General features: G+C 44.4%; 1 protein-coding gene across 1 annotated transcript in view; it reads right to left on the reverse strand.

The window, feature by feature from the left end:
- Positions 1–223: 223 nt before the first annotated feature.
- NOTCH1 (notch receptor 1) overlaps positions 224–16874 on the reverse strand; it is a 98277-nt gene continuing 81626 nt past the window's right edge. The window contains exons 25-34 of the mRNA XM_086921036.1: positions 11826–12394; positions 10489–10917; positions 8501–8649; positions 7631–7847; positions 7307–7391; positions 6922–7087; positions 5483–5781; positions 4488–4635; positions 4302–4399; positions 224–3579 (exon numbers count right to left, since the gene is read on the reverse strand). Coding sequence (XP_086777162.1) covers positions 2164–3579; positions 4302–4399; positions 4488–4635; positions 5483–5781; positions 6922–7087; positions 7307–7391; positions 7631–7847; positions 8501–8649; positions 10489–10917; positions 11826–12394 — 3576 coding nt within the window. The 3' untranslated portion in view covers positions 224–2163. The remainder of the gene's footprint in view (positions 3580–4301; positions 4400–4487; positions 4636–5482; positions 5782–6921; positions 7088–7306; positions 7392–7630; positions 7848–8500; positions 8650–10488; positions 10918–11825; positions 12395–16874) is intronic.

Here is a 16874-nt window from a genome sequence, read left to right on the forward strand (position 1 = left end):
CACCTCAGTGTATGATTTATGTAAACTGTGATAGTCAATACTTAGATATGTTTAATAGTATACACCTTCCCCTGTTAGGTGCACAACTTAAACATTAAGTTGCAGGAAATGTAGATGATGAATTTACAATAAGATGCTTGTGACACACTGAACAATCTTGCATGGAAAGAGGGGAGAAAAGAGATATGTGGGAGGAAAAACATAAGACCACAAGAGAAAGGAATTTATGAAACAAAACAAATTAGTTTTATTAAAATCTAGACACCTTTTAGCATAAATTTTATTAGAGGAAGACACATCAGAGATTACAGATCAGTTAACAAAAAATACATTGCTTTTGCAAACTACAACTTTGCAGGTAGACACTTGTACTACAGCATTATTTTGTAAACTACGGTATAAAGTAGTTTATAAAACGTTACCGTAAGAACCGGCACCAGCTGACTTCACCATGCCTGATGGGAGGTGCTGCAAAGTCACTACTGCATAATTTCACCAGCAGATAACACAGTTAGGAATAGGTTGCAGACAAGTCTATTTGGCAGACTTCAAATCTTGGTCACTACTGGACTGTGGCACATATTGGAAATCTGCACCATCTACATCCCAAGACAAGTAGTCACAGGTATATACAGTGTTTTGTTGCAGACTGTTCCATGACATTCTTCCAAGCACCATCCCTGTTGTCGGCACATGACAAGCGCGATGCATCTGAACAACATGATATAAGAGTCACTTGCTGAGATTTTTTAAACAAAATCCTCCTTTTAAAAATATATTTACAAACATAAAACATCGCCACAGGCTTATACAACACACTACTTGGTTGCGTTTTTGTCTCAGTGAATGATGCATCCTGGTACACAGGATAAAATACACCGGCCAGACTGCAATGCCTCCTGCCTAGTCTCGTACAGAACTTTGTTCAGCTGAAAAACATCCATTTCAGTATATACATCAAGCTGATAAAAAGTTCATGCCACATTCAGAGGAAAGCGGCTGTAGTTGGGAGAGGTGAATTTGGGATTCAGATTGGGTGACATCACCTTTTGTTAACTTTCCTTAGAATCTGAATACATTTCTGATGCATTTTCTAAGGGTGTTGATCAACTGAAATGCAGAGTTCTGCCACCTTAGAAAAGTCCTGGCTAACAAACAGCTTACACAAATTTTTTACTCAACTCAATTCACAAAGTCTGGTTCACAAAAGCAGCAATTCCTGTTGGTGGGATATTTACTGCTAGTTAGATCCTATCAAAGAAGATCATTTCAAATCCTACAATAGGATGTAACCTTAAGAGTTCTCTTTTGGTTCACTTGGCCTATCAGATAAACCAATTTGCTTTTGTATAATAGTGCCTTTTCGCTAAACGTTCGTGTCCCAGCACATCATTCGGCTATTGCTATATCAAGTAAAGGGCACAAGATTTAAACTCCGTGATTAAAGGGGTTTTTCCATATATTCATATTCTTCTCAACTATGTAAATTGTCATTCAAGCAATGTGGTTATCTAAATTTAGCTTATTTACTTTTTTGAAAATCTAGGGCCTAAACTTTCAGCAGCAGCAGCTGTTTACATTCAGGACATAAGGCAAAGCATCAACTAGTTATTAAAGTCAAATATATGTACAACTTTATAATACTGAAACTTTAAACAAACATTGAAGATTCCAGGACACAGTTTATAGTACATTTTAAAAGATCAGTTTCCTGTTTCATTTCTCAGTATACTGTTGATATTCACTCCGCCACATTTCTCGCCTTTACGTTCCAGGAAAATCAATAAATACATGTATTTTTCACAATCAAGAATCTTTGCGTATATCTTTACAAAAAATATGAACATTATATTAATGATATGAATAAAAAATCTCTATGAAGAGCTAGTTTCAAATTTCTAGAAATTTGACAAAGCGTTGAGCTTTGAATCTTTAGAAACAGAATGTATAAATAAAAAAGGCAGTGTTTTCATGAAAAAGTACATAAATAAATACTAAAAAAGTTTTTTAAAAAAGTTTTCTTCTGTATAAAATTGTATAAAAGGATCCTTCAGTCAAAGCACAGTGTTTTTAGAGTTTTTTTTCCAAAAGTTTCTTTTAATTATATATTTAGGTAAAACCTTTAAGTTCCACTGTGTACCGCTGTCTCTAGAACAAATTATTTTACTTAAATGCCTCCGGGATGTGTACTATTTGTGCTTGCATGCTCGTAGGGGGGCTTGAAATACCTTCTGACCAATCGGAAATGTTGGAATGAGGAGAAGAGCTTGACCATTGGTCTGGGGATTCAGGAGATGGAGTCAAAAAGGGGTGATCGGACACCTGAAGTTGGTGGCTAGGAGTGTTGTCCATTGGAGAAGAGTAACTGTGTTGGGATGGCGGTGTTAAAAACTGTGTAGTTGCTATAGACTGGGTGAGTGAAGATGGTAGGGATGATGTGAGAAGCTGGGTATCCTGAGGCAAAATTGTGTGAACTGCCATACTGTTGCTGGTCAACTGCTGCAGATCTGCCTGGGTTAAATCGTTGCTGCAGAAGACTTGACCAATATGATTATTAGCAGATGAGCTAGAATTGTGGTGTTGCTGCATAGTTTGTTGTTGCTGCTGAATTTGCTGTTGCAGGTTCTGCTGTTGCATTTGCTGCAGCTGTTGAGCCTGCATCAAATGGGGCTGGCTGCCTATCCTTGAGTTTGGCATTGCCTGGTAGCTCATCAATTGGGACAATGTTGTTGTGGGCAAGCCGTTCTGCAGAGATGTCATCATGCTGTGAGCTTGCTGGTGGGCACTCGACTGGACATTATTCCTCAGTGCACTATACTGGTTTGAAACCATCCCGTTTTGTAATCTTGAGAGCCAATCACACTGCCCATTCATGGTTGGTGCTCCGCCCACAGTAAAGTTCAAAGAGCCGCTGCTCATTACGGTACTGGGGCTCGAGACAGAGAGATGGGAAAGACGGGGAGGCACTGGCTCAAAAGTCATTCTGTTGGAGCCAGCCATTGTCATGTCTTGTTTTCCTGCTAGGTTGTGATGATTGAGGGTCATGTGACCATCGGTCATGCCTGGAAGGTGGTTCAGAGCCATTGAAGGAGACTGTTGAAATGGAGATGTCATCAGTGGTGGGGAAGCCACGTCTGAAATGTAGCCATGGGGGGATTCAAGTGAGTCCACCGGAGATAATCCACCAGAGCTATCCAGAAGATTTTTCCCATCCTGTGATTTTTTCCTCCTAGCTTTGAGGTCCTTGGACTCCTTCCCATTGCAGCCATTACTTTTAATACTTTGCTTTCTGGCTTTCTTCCCTTGAGCAGCAGGTTTCATGTTGCTCAGGTAACTGCTGGGAGAGCAGATCTGTGGGGACAAAGTGGGTGCCCCCAGGCTGTTGTGCATCTGTGGGCTCCGGACCAAGTTATATTCATCCAGAAGTCGCACGATGTCATGGTGCATACGCTCTTGAGCAATGTCACGAGGAAGCCGGTCCATATGATCAGTGATGTCCCTGTTTGCAAAGTGGTCCAAGAGAACTTTGCCAGTCTCGTAGCTTCCTTCTCTCGCTGCAAGGAATAGCGGTGTTTCCTCCTGTAAGTATAAGGAAAAGAAAAGACAACAGACATAAGCATAGTCTTTGTTTTCATACTGATGAATATTGTTACAATGTGAATAATGTTTGCAGTTTAACCCCTTGGGCGCAGCCGGAATTGTGCCACGGTGCGGCAAAATTCCATGCATGCGCAGATCGGAGGGATCCCGATTTTCCGACGCACACGAGCACCGCGACGTCGGACGATGCAAGGGGTTAAGCAAGGATTTGTGAATTTCCTGAATATCCACATTACAACGAGGCATTTAAAGCTATGCAACATGTTTATCAGTCTGACATGCATTTAAATTAAATACATGCTAGGGGCTAGAACTGGTGATTGCACAAGCATGCATGTAAACACACACACACAAACACACGTATCCAACATGCAGGTATCTACACACACACACACGCATACACACCACAGGATGTATGAATACATCAACACACACAGTCTCACACCACATCCACACAAACATTCATTGAGCAGAAAAAAAGGCGAATCCCTTATGATATTGCCCCACTCTGTTATAAACACAATAACAAGCACAAGCATGATATAGGGATTATAAAGCACCAAGTAAACCAACATTAAGTACTGACATAAATATGCCAAGCACAGAATAAGGGATGCTTAAGAGAGACCACCGAGCTCCACCTCTGCTTTTAGTGCTTGAGGAGTAATGTGGCTTCCACATGCAGCTGCTTGATGGGTTACCTTGTTGTCCTGCATGTCTTTGTTGGCGCCGTTCTTCAGGAGCACGATGGCCGCGTCCACGTTGTTCACAGCAGCAGCCCAATGCAGAGCAGATTTACCTACAATCATCAAGGTCAGAGGGGTCAGTACTTGCTTCACAAACTGGACCCTTTCCTGTAGCATACGATGAACAAACTTTTCTCCTACCTAGGTCATCCACTGCGTTGACATCGGCATGGCAGTTGATGAGTTCTTCTACCATGCCCTCCACTGCCAATCGCGCCGCCAGGATCAATGGGGTCGTTCCATCATGCATCCGGGCATCCAGCTCAGTTGCTCTGTTCCTGATCAATATCTGGGTGCAGAAAGATAGAGGGTGGTCAAAAATACGAAAATGAAATGAAGAACTGCGGATTTAGTGAAATAAACTGAATGTACAACTAAACAGATAACGTCACACCTCTGATAATGTCCACTTTTATCACTGGCATAATCGCTGATGAATGAACAAATCTCATCTTCACTTAGTTTTATGTCTTTTTTTTTGGACCACAAAGTAGCTTGGTTGACTAAGGAGCTAACAGTAGCATGTGTGACATGGGATTGTAGGAACAATTTGCCTTTCTTCTCTTGCAAGAAAGGTGCATATTAGCAAGAATGAGCAAAACTTTTTCATACCCCTACATTTGGAAATAAATATATCCTTCTTTAAGACTTTATGTTACAATAAGATGCTACAGTATCGGGTGGGTTCTACCACAATATTTGAGGTTTAATATCGATCTGCACTTACATCGACTCCACAATATTGATTATCTTCCCTATGTATGCTAGTCAATACTGAAAGGTCAATATATTTATATTATTAACCTTGATATTATGACATAAGGACCCGCTTTTGAAAAACTATATAGGGTATTTCATTGAAATCAGGCTAACACTCAGCAAACTCTAGAGGAGCTGCACCACCACCACCATCACACAAATACCACTGCATTAACTGGGAGACACAAAGCACGCCGTCTGTAAAGAATAATAGATGATGGCAGACAGAAGCCAAAAATATTGGATGGAAGTCAGAGAGATGAGATGATTTATATCTTAATACATGCTTTTAGGTTGGAAGAGCTGATCTCATGCATCTCCTCTGCCCATTATTATCCAGAACCAAGAACACTGCAAAATCATGAACGTTCACGTACCTGGAAGACACCTTGAGCGTCAGCAGCCACAGCGGCATGGAGCGGAGTCCGTCCCATGTTGTCTTGAACATTGGCGTTAGCGCTCGCCTCCAGCAGACGTTTAGCAGCATCTGAGCGTGCGTACCGTGCAGCCAAGTGGAGAGCCGTCTCTCCCGTCCTATCGGTTTGGTTGTGTAGATTGGCACCCTGGTAGAGGAAGTCAGAAATTACGTTGGCAGATGCGTCTTCCTCCTCTTCGCTGTTCCCTGTTTCCAGTCCTCCTCCACTACACGACGCGATCATCAATGGGGTAAATCCATCTGAAAAAGGGTGGAAACAAATCACAAAATTATACAATAAGCCTTTACACAAAGAGAGCAATGATATTGTCTCATAGCAGAAAGTATGCCTGTCGACTCTACAAGACAATTCTTAGTAAGTGTGCTTATGTAATATATTCTTTCATTTTTTATGTTCCGTAAGAGGTGAAAGCAAACATGTCGTGACCCTGTTTTTAATCACTTAACAAACTGAACCAATCTTGCATACAAAAGCACATTATGAGTGTAGCAGCTTTAGGGCAAAATATATTATTTTACAGAGCTAATGAGGGGAAAGCCATTGAGTGAAGGATGTGTATTTTACCAAGATGAAGGAAGACAAAACAAAGATTCCAAATTAGAGTAGTGGGTAAACAGGGTAGAAAAGAACTTATTTAGAAACACCAAAGCCTATATTATTGGACTGAACTTGTATATTAAACCAACTAGCCTCTTCTGTGTTCTCTAACACTCTCATTATGCTACATACAAATATATATATATATCTCTGCAAGATTGTAGGTAAAACCCAAAAGGCATAAAACAAGGGTGATAGCATGTGCAAGAAGCAGCAGTTATGTGGTTCATTGCTGTAACACATCACAGGCATAACTCATTCAATTCTTCCACCGCTGGCTTCAACCCTATTAACTTCCACCCCAAACATTCCCCTATAACCTCACAAGGAGCAGGATGTTCACAACAGATCCAACTACCCGGATAAGACCATGGCATGAGGTAAGTGTGACATTCAAAACCAGTTTCCGATCCATACACTGAAGACCTAATTTCTCTCCCCATATTACCGCAGAATACATCTTTAAATGCACATTTGTGGCTGCACAATGCCAGTGCAGCCTCTTCCTTCCATTAACCCGCCGTAAATTAAACACTTTCCAAATGTATCTTGAAGCCTTTTTACTATCGCACCCCCTAGAATGAGGATCCTACTGAAATACTCAAGTCTTTTGCGCCATTTGTCCTTAAGGACCTTGAATGCCTTCCGTAAGGTCTGGCTTTGCACTCCTTTCGTTTACTCTAGTCATATTTCAGTCTTTTTCATGAGCAAAGATTAAGAGCAGGTATCAATTTTACTCATTTGCAACTCCGCTTCTCTAAAATTGAGAGTTTTCCCCTTACCAGGACCGCGGACGTTCACATCCAGGCAGTCGGGATCAATCTCGCCTTGGGGTGGTGTCGGGGCCATGGAGGAGATGCGCAGGTCAGCCGCGTCCAGGTGCTGCTGAGTCCACTGTCGGCGATCCGTCTGATCGTTCATGTCGGGCAGCATTGCCTCCTGTTCAAACTAACAGGGAAAAGGGAATAGGCACATCAGACAACAAGGAGAGAAGAGTGGACCAACAAAGACTGCCATCACACAACAAAACACAGCCACAGGAACACTTTTATACCTTGGTGCAAATGGGTCTTCGTGTTTTCCATTTGCAAACTAGAGTCCTTTAAAGTTTACACCTCAATCAACATCCTCTGGTACAACAAAAAGAACATCTTTGCAATGGCTCACCCTAAATCTTTTGCTGTCCAATGTTTCTTCATCACCCCATTCAGTCTGATTATCATCCATTAAGTCGGTGGAATTTTTCAGAGGTCTTTAAAAGAAAGAGACAAAAATGAATGAATATCTAACAAGGAGGCGAGGAGTCAAACAAAACATGATCCCAATAAGGTATTTTTGCAATAAACAAAAATCTCAAATACACTTCTAGGCTCATAATAAGCAAATTATTCCAAAGCGAAGTGTGCAGGAGCGTGCAGGACACACATTGCGCGTGCATGAAAGTTACATCGCATTCCGTGCAGTGTAGCGGAGAATTTGAAGATGACTTACTTCAGACCCACAGAATCCTCCCCCAGGGGCGGCCGCCGCTTACTCTTGTTGGTCTCAGTCACTTTGAAGCCTTCTGGGAACCAGAGCTGCCCATGTTCCCGGTGTCGCTTGCGAGACACCAGGACCCCCACGCCGATGAAAGCCAGCACGACCAGGGCCGCCATCACCACGTACATAAGATACAACTGAGACCCCTTGGAGGGCTCCCCAGTTTCACCTGGAAAGAAGCAGAGTGCGGTGAGGTCCAGAGACATCAGGCTGCATTTCAAGCCACTGACAGGAGCGAATATGAGGCGGAATGAGTTCATTACAGGGAAAAAAGCAGGAGGGAGGCTGCGATCACTCTGAAGAAATAAGGTCATTTTATGCGCTATTAATCAGAATTGCAAACTATGCCTCCTGCCTCTCCTGTAAAAGGCAGCCTGTGCGCAGAGAGTGCTTTACTTTTACCCCTCTTGAGAAAAAGGATTAACAAACTTCAAATCAGCCGCACTCGCACTGAGCTCTTAAGACAAAGGATTTAGAGGGGATTTTCAAGATACAAACTTCAACACCTTGCATAGGCCATCGATCAATTTCTTGCTTTATAAAAAAAAAAAACAGTAATGATTTTGAAATAAATCCATCGGTGAAAAATAAGGCAGAGTCTATTTACTTCATTGAGCAGAAAAAGGGGGGAATCCCTTATGATATTAAGCCGCTCTGAGCCGGGCTCGGGTGCAGTTGCTGTACTTGGTATGTGAAAAATAAAAATGATTGCAAAGGATGCTGGCCCCCCTGGCCCCCCTCCCCTCTCCCGCCCAATAGCGGCTGCATTCGATATTTCATAACCCGACGGTGGATGCCGATAGAAGCCGTAGAGCTGCTTACTTTTGACTGCCTCGATCTTGTAGGGGATGTTGAGGTTGCCGTGGGAGGCCAGGGCACCGAGGAAGGCGGCCACGTCCGTGGCACTCTGGAAACACTGGGACGAGGACTGGAAGCACTGGCGGTTGTCAATTTCCAGATACACAATTGACCTACGTGGACGACAACAATGTAGGCATTCAGATGAGAGTGGATATTCAGCAAAACAGCAACGCCAGGCTTAACAATAAACACACATCAGATCTTTAAAAAAAAAAAATAATGCACAAAGACTTCGCACTTTACTATATATATTTTCCTTTCCCAAGAGCTATTTCAGGTCGAACCTGCAGCCAGTAATGTTAGGATCGGTATGAAAGAAGGATTGTAGTACATATACAGCCTCAAATGTCATTTTGCATGCCACAGCTTTAAGCTTTTAAATGGACATTGCACACTCACTCTAGAAGGTTATGTACAATTTCTGTAATCCATCACTTTAGGTGCACAGCTTAATAAAGGCCAACAGATCCAACACAGTTACCCTGGACATGGGTGGTACTTTGTGACAAGATTCTACAGAATAGGGATTGGTGGAATATGCCAATTTCATTAAGTTGCATCGTATTCAACTTTTTCCAAGACTGTACTCACAGTTCACCCCATCCCCCCAGCCAGCCCGCATTGAATGCACTGAAGTGCTCGTTGATGCCATGCACTACCCTGAACCACATAGCAGTTTTAGCACAGTATGGGGTGTTAAAGCCCTTCTGATTGGTTGAAGCGGGACCAGTCAGATTGGCTTACACACTGGGCCCAGATTTACTCATTGTCACGCAGCGCGGCATCCACATTTACCATGCCACATTATTCCATAACTCCATAGAGTGCCAAATCTATAGAGACTACCCTGCTGGTAGTGCCATACCTTGAGCGGCGTGCACACAGGGCTGCCTTGCTTGACACAGCTGTGCTCTATGCTGCAGAGGTTAGCGCGCTCTGTTTAGGTATGGATGTGCACTGGGGCTAACCCCTTCGGTATACATTTCTATAGGTAGACAAAGTCAGAAGCTTCACATTCGTCTTCTGTGTTCTGTGCCATACATGCACTGGACATTTTGTTTGTGCAAAATGAACATGTTTTCTCTTCTGTGCATCTGCTTCAAGCAGACTTAAGTCCATAGTAATAGACAGTCCTTCAACCAATCAGAATCTGCCAATATTCAGATTTTCTCGATTGCTGAATAGCCAATAAATATGGATGTGCACTTGATGTGTTCTTGGATCAGATTGATGGTTCATCAGAGCATGATAAGGCAACGGGCCATTGGGAAATCCAGCAGCCGCATGTTGCCACAGCAGGACTCCAATAGCTGTTTTACTGTCTTGTCAATTTGGATCACAGAAATGGCAGACGTGTTTAGGAATGCGCACATAAGCTCAGTGTAAGTGAGGTACAAACGACCTCTACCAACTAGGCACACAGTCAGGTGTGTTAGGCAAGACAAAGCACCATTAGGAGGCTGAAACGCACAGGGATTTGAAAGACACGTGGTCACTGTGCGAGTGAGTACAAATACCAGCAACAGTAATCAAACTGTGGGTTATTTATAGGATTCTAGCCACAGTGGTTGCATATTTCATGGTAAAAATAGAAGCATTATCATATGCATTGAGAAAATTGCATGGTCACCGTCCCGTCTTTCAGCAAGTTCCAAAATTCAGAAATCTAAATCACCAGTACCAACCAACAACCTCGAAATCTTACTCACTGGATGTCAATGCAAGTCAATCTCAGTAACTCAACTGGTTCTTGTGTTGTGGAAATGATATTTTTTTAATCAAGGAAGTATCCCTTTGGCCTAAACCATCAAACCTCATTTCTATTTGCTCAGAAGGTGCGAGAAATCAGAAACATCCATTTAAGTAAAATTAAAACTAAACCCAGGTTTAGTTTTACTGTTGATGCCATATTCTAAAATGCTATTTTCTGATCAAATGGTTTTACTCACCCTTTGATTTCCATTTGATCCAACTCTCTGCGGTGCCTCCCATTGGATGACGTATAGAGGGACATTTTTACTTTATTGAAGACATCGGTGGAGACGTCTGACCAGGTTTCAGTCGACCTCTTGATGTGGTGTTTTGTCAGTTCTTCATCACTTCCGTAATATGGGATTATCATGTACTCGCCTTTGCTGTCCTTCTTGAACACTACGTTAGTGTGAAGGACTCGACTCAGCTCTCGCAGGAAGTTAAAGGAGTTATTCTGCAATTGTTCTGGAGGTGTGAGGACCACGATAACCAGGGTGCCATCTGCAAGCTTCTCTGGCATGTTGTTGGAGCAGTCCAAACCATCCCATTCACATTCTGCATTATTACATCCCTGGTCACAGTGGCCATCTTGAAAATGATCCCTACAGTATTGATCATACAAAGGGCTGGAGAAAAAAAAGTGGCATTTAGGTTTTTAAACATCTTTCTTTGCCCATACATTATCAAACATACCAATGAAAAACTGATCTGCCTATAACATTAAGTCATAATGAGGTAAAAAATACTAAAATCTGATTGAACGAAAAGCAGATTGAATTTTTTAGTTGTCCATTAGTGTCAGTGTTTTACAAATGTGTTGTGAGAGAACCAACTGGAAATAGCTACTTTCCCTCACTGAGTCTGAGGAGGTCTATGTTTATTGGAAATCTACCCTAGGAGAGGCCAGAAATGAAGTACCACTACACAAGCTCAACTAGATGCTAACCAACAGAGTTTTAGATCAGCTCAAAATGTAATTCTTTCACCTCAGCCAAGTAAGACTTCTGTTTATGTGGACTTCATTAAATCCATTGAACTTGAAATAAGTGCATGGACCTAGAAGAGGTTCTGTTCAGAGGTGCAGGGCAAAATGCTTAAGGCAAGTGTCATTGTTTTTAAGCTGTTAATGGCAAATCAGAGCTGAAAATCTTATCATCGGAAAATATTCCTTGAGTCAATACTAGTTAAACATTAGTGTTCATAGGCCAAATTCTGACAAAGAAAATGAAAATTTTTTACAGAACAGTGGTTGTATAATAAACTCTATGGCTAGTGTGTAAAAGAGATTTAACGACCAAAAATACAAATTACCAAGAAATGTACAATTCGCTGCACAAGGTTTTTCAAGGAAGTTATCAGAACAAACTATTTCTGAACATGCACAAAGACAAAACTAGAAAAGCAGATGCATATATTGGTTCATGAACTAAAAAAGCAGATGCATATATTGGTTCATGAAGTGACTAGCCAATAAAAGGAATGCACAAGAAGGTGTTCTCTGAGTACCCCAAAATAAAGCCAAAATCTCACTTACTTGCACTGAACTTCCACTTTCTGACAGTCAAAACCATCATAGAGGCATCCAGCGTTGTTGCACTGCGAGTCACATTTGCCATCGTTGAAATACTTCCAGCACTGTAGGGACTGAGTGCAGTTCTTCCAGGGGTCATTGAAATTTAAGGAACAGTCGCCACCGTCCCAGCCGCATGCATGGTTGTTGCACTGGGCGTTGCAGATCTTGTTCCCGGCAGAGGATGCGCACACTGGGATATCACACGGCTCTTCAATTTCGGGCGGTATGATGTCCTGCCCAACGCCCCCGCTGAACTTAAAATCCAAAATATGGCAGTAGAGCCCATTGAATTTCACGGGGCACATACACTGATAAAACGGGGCTTCAGGAACAAATTTGCACGTGCCCCCGTTGTAACAAGGGCTTGAGTTGCAAGGGCTGCTGACGGGGTACTGGCACTGGGGACCGGTGTAGGCAGCGGTGCACATGCACTGCGAGGTTTGGTGGGTGTGGACGCAGGTTCCGCCATGCAGGCAGGGGAGATTGCCACAGGACCGTGAATCGTATTGGCAGATAGCACCATCAAAGCCCTGCAAACACAATGAAAACTATCACTTTTCACATCTTTCCCCAAACATTTGATGGGTTTCTACAAACATGCAAGTGATTTTGTTAGCAACAACTAGATAGACTGGTTCGGATTAGATGGCAATGTATTCAAATGGTTCTCCTCATTCCTTCAAAACAGATCACAGCAAATCAAGCTCAGCCACTTTCTCTCTAAACCTCAACCTGTCTCACTCGGCGTCCCTCAAGGATCCATCCCCTCCCCAACCCTATTCAATCTGTTCATGGAACCACTCACCCTCATCCTCAAACAAGCTAATATCAATTACCACCTCTATGCCGATGATATCCAATTATATTACAAGATCAAATCCCACAAAGACGTTCTCCACCTCAATGAGACCTTGACCAGAATTCAAACCTGGTTCCATCGGAACCATCTCAAACGGAACCTGAATAAAACTGAAATCATCCTTTTCTCCCCCAAAAACAACTCCCTTCCCATTCAACTCTAGATAAAGGACATCAAACCTCTTAACTGCCCACTCTTCACCTCTAATTCTGTCAAATCCCTAGGCATCAGTATCGACCAGAATCTAAATCTCACCCCCCACATTAAAAATGCATCCAAAAGTGCGCTTTTCACCCTTCTCTACCTCAAGAAACTTAAACCATTTATTCCAGCAGACGTTTTCAAACTTGTTGACCAATCGCTTGTCCTTTCCAGGATTGACTATGGCAACGCCACTTTCGCTGGCACCCCTAAAATCCATCTTGCACCGATTAAATCTGTCCTCAATCTAGCTGCGAGACTCATCTCTGATTGTAAAAAATTTGATCACATCTCCCCCGTCCTCAACAATCTCAATTGGCTCCTAATAGAAGGAAGATCCACCTACAAGATTGCCTCCATCACTCACAAAGCTCGTCACCAAAACACCCCTTCGTACCTTACACCGAAACTACACAAACCTGGTTGCTCCAGGTCCCTGAGGAGCACAAACTCCCTTGTCTTGATACCACCCAGACTCAAATGTCAAAAGACCCAATCCTGTGCGTTCTCTGGTAACGCTCCTACAATTTGGAACTCTCTCCCTAAGGATCTTCGCTGCAACCTCTCTTACCCTCTCTTCAAAAAGGAACTCAAAGTACTTCTTCTCAACAAATACTGGGGTATCTAATGTTACTGACTCTGAACATGTCCACTCCTTTCTCTTCCCTTGTCCGCTCCTCTTCCCACCCCCTCTCAATCCCTTCATTTTCTCACCCCCTCTCTTCACCCCCTCTCTCTCCTAACTTTTAATATTCACTTTCCACTTAATTTTATCTCTCTGTTTCTTTGCCCCCTTAGCCCTGTTGAATGCATTATCATACTGTAACTCTTTTTCGCTTAATGGTTAATTTTATCTTATTATGTTCACCATCCTTGTAAAGCGCTCTGCTACTCTTGGGTCGAGTAGCGCTATATACAACCTTTTAAATAAATAAATAAATAAATAAATAGTGTTGTTTTTTTGTCTGTTTTTCTCTCTCAGCACTTAGATACCTTTGCGGGTGACAAGCAGTGCTTTACAAATCCACCTTATATTGCATTACATTACAAGAGCTTTAACCCCCACACCCATGGGCTTCCGCAGAAATTTTTCCAGGGGGTGGGGGCAAAATGTTAAAGTCATCACCATCCTCCGACATGATGTGTGCCAGGTGGGGCACAAGAAACACTGAGGCACAGGAGGAGCCATGGGGGGCAGGAAGCAGGCTGCATATGATCTCATACACCATAGGGTTGTTGTGCTACAACCATCTCTTTCTTTTGTGGCACCCCAAAATCCATACCTGTCCTGGTCCCTAAAAGTACCCCTAAACACCCCAAAATTCATACTCATCCTGAACCCTAAAATTACCCCTGCCCCCCAAAACTCATACCCGCCCTGAACCCTAAAATCTCCCCCCTTGCACCCCAAAACCCATACCCGCCCTGAACCCTGAAATTACCCCCCTGGCACCCCAAAAACCATACCCACCCTGAACCATAAAATGATCCCCCTGGCACCCCAATCTCTAACCCACCCTGAACCTTAAAATTACTCCCTGCCACCCTAAAACCCACACCCGCTGGCACCCCAAAAGCTTAACATTACATTCTGATTGTGTATCACACCATCTCCCTGCTCAGAGTGATCTGCTGGTCCAGGTCTGTTCGCCCTGGTCCGGTTCTGTTCGCCCTTCTCTGGAGCTGGTCTGCCTGCCCTGTCCCTCTTCCGGACCCACCGAGCCTGCCTCCTTGCACACTGCCTGGACCTACTCTGTCTGGCCTGGTTCTTTCTCCTTTGGACCCGCTGTCTTCACTGGCGAGTTCTCTGAAGCTGCTCTCTGTCACCTAGACCCTCAACCCCCACCACCCTCCACTTACTCTCTCATCTTCCTTCCTCCCTACTTCCCGGTCTCTCTTTCCCCACTTCCTGCTAATTGTGTTGCCTTGTCCCCTTCCTCCCTCCTGTTGTTTGTGTTGCCTTGACGTCACCCTCCCGCTGTCTCCACTGCCTTGCCCTCACCCTTGCTCCAGTTGTCAGTGTTGGCTTGTCCCCACCCTCTCTCCTGTTGTCTCTACTTCCTTGCCCCCACCCTTCTCCTGTTTTCTCAGTTTCCTTGCCCCCACACTCTCTCCCTTTGTCTCCGTTGCCTTGCTTCCACCTCCCTCCCATTGTTAGTGTTGTTTTACCCCCACCCTCCTTCCTATTGTCCATGTTGCCTTGCCCCCCCTCCCTCCCGTTGTCAGTGTTGCCCTGCTGGTGTCAGTGTTGCCTTGATCCTACTCTCCCACCTGGTGCCCGTGTTGCCCTGCTCCCCCTCTCCCTCTCTGTGTTCTGCCACTCTCTGTGCCCAGTCACTGTGTGTGTGTGTGACACGAACCCTCGCACTCTCTGCCACTCCCTGTGCCAACTCACTGAGTTTGTGAAGTGACCAATCTACCTCTCTGCCTCTCTCTGTGCCAACTCAATTAGTGTGTTAAGTGTCCCATCTTCCCCTCAGTGGTCACCCACTTGCTGTGCCAACTTATTGTACATGTAAAATGACCCATCTCCCTCTGTGCTATGCCACTCTCGGTCCCCACTCACCATGTGTAAAGTGCCCCCTCTCCATCTCTCTGAGCTTTAACTCTATGTGCCCACTCAATATCTGTGTGAAATACCCCCTCTCCTTCTTTGTGCTCTGCCGCTCTGTCCCCACTCACTGTGTGTGTGAAGAGCCCCCTCTACCAATCTGTGCCCTGCCACTGTCTGTGCCAACTGACTGTGTGTGTGAAACGCCCCTCTCCCTTTCTGTGCCCTGCCACTCTCTGTGCCCACTCACAGTGTGTGTGAAGTGCCCACTCTATTCTCTATGTTCTGCCGCTCTCTGTGCCCACTCACTGTGTGTGTGAAGAGCCCCCTCTACCACTCTGTGCCCTGCCACTGTCTGTGCCAACTCACTGTGTGTGTGAAGTGCCCCTCTCCCTCTCTGTGCTTTGTCACTCTATGTGTCCACACTTAGTGTACGTGAAATGTCTCCTCTCATTCTCTTTGCTCTGCCATTCTCTGTGCCCACTCACAGAGTGTGTGAAGTGGCCCCTCCAACTTGCTGGGACTCCTTGTGCCAACTCACGTGAGTGTGTTAAGTGACCCCTCTCCCTCTCTTCCACTCTCAGTGCCAGCTCACTGAGTGTGTGAAGGGCCCCATCTCCCTTTCAATAGTTACCCACTTGCTGTGCCAACTCCCCGTACATGTGAAATGACCCATCTCCCTCTGTGCCAACTCACTGTGTGTAAAGTGCCTCATCTTGCTCTCTATGCTGTGCCACTCCCTGTCCCCACTCACCATGTGTGAAGTGCCCCCTCTCAGTGCTCTGCCGCTCTCTGTGCCCACGCAATGCATGTGTGTAGAGCCCCCTCACCCTTTCTGTGCTCTGCCACGCACTTTCTATGCCCATCACTGTGTGTGTGTGAAGAACCCACTCATCCTCTATGTGCTCTGCTACTCTCTGTGCACACTCACAGTGGGTGTGACATGCCCCCTGTCCCTCTCTATGCTCTGCCACTCTCATTACGCACTCACTGTGTGTGTGTAGTGCCCCTGTGCCTCTCTGTGCTCTGCCACTCTCATTACGCACTCAGTGTGTGTGAAGTGCCCCCTGTCCCTCTCTGTGCTCTCCCACTCTCATTACGCACTCAGTGTGTGTAAAGAGCCCCCGTCCCTCTCTGTGCTCTGCCACTCTCTTTACGCACTCAGTGTGTGTGAAGGGCCCTCTCTCCCTCTCTGTGCTCTGCTACTCTCTGTGCACACTCACAGTGGGTGTGAAGTGCCCCATGTCCCTCTCTGTGCTCTGCCACTCTCATTACGCACTCACCCCCACATGCATCAAACTCCCGATTGCGATTCCTTAAATGCAATCGCATTTTCCAAAATCGCAAAATTAGCGATTTTGAACAAAAAACAATGATGCATCCCAAAAAGCATTTTTGG

The sequence above is a fragment of the Lissotriton vulgaris genome, chromosome 5 (genome assembly GCF_964263255.1).
Source record: "Lissotriton vulgaris chromosome 5, aLisVul1.2, whole genome shotgun sequence".
In the NCBI taxonomy this organism is placed as follows: Eukaryota; Metazoa; Chordata; class Amphibia; order Caudata; family Salamandridae; genus Lissotriton; species Lissotriton vulgaris.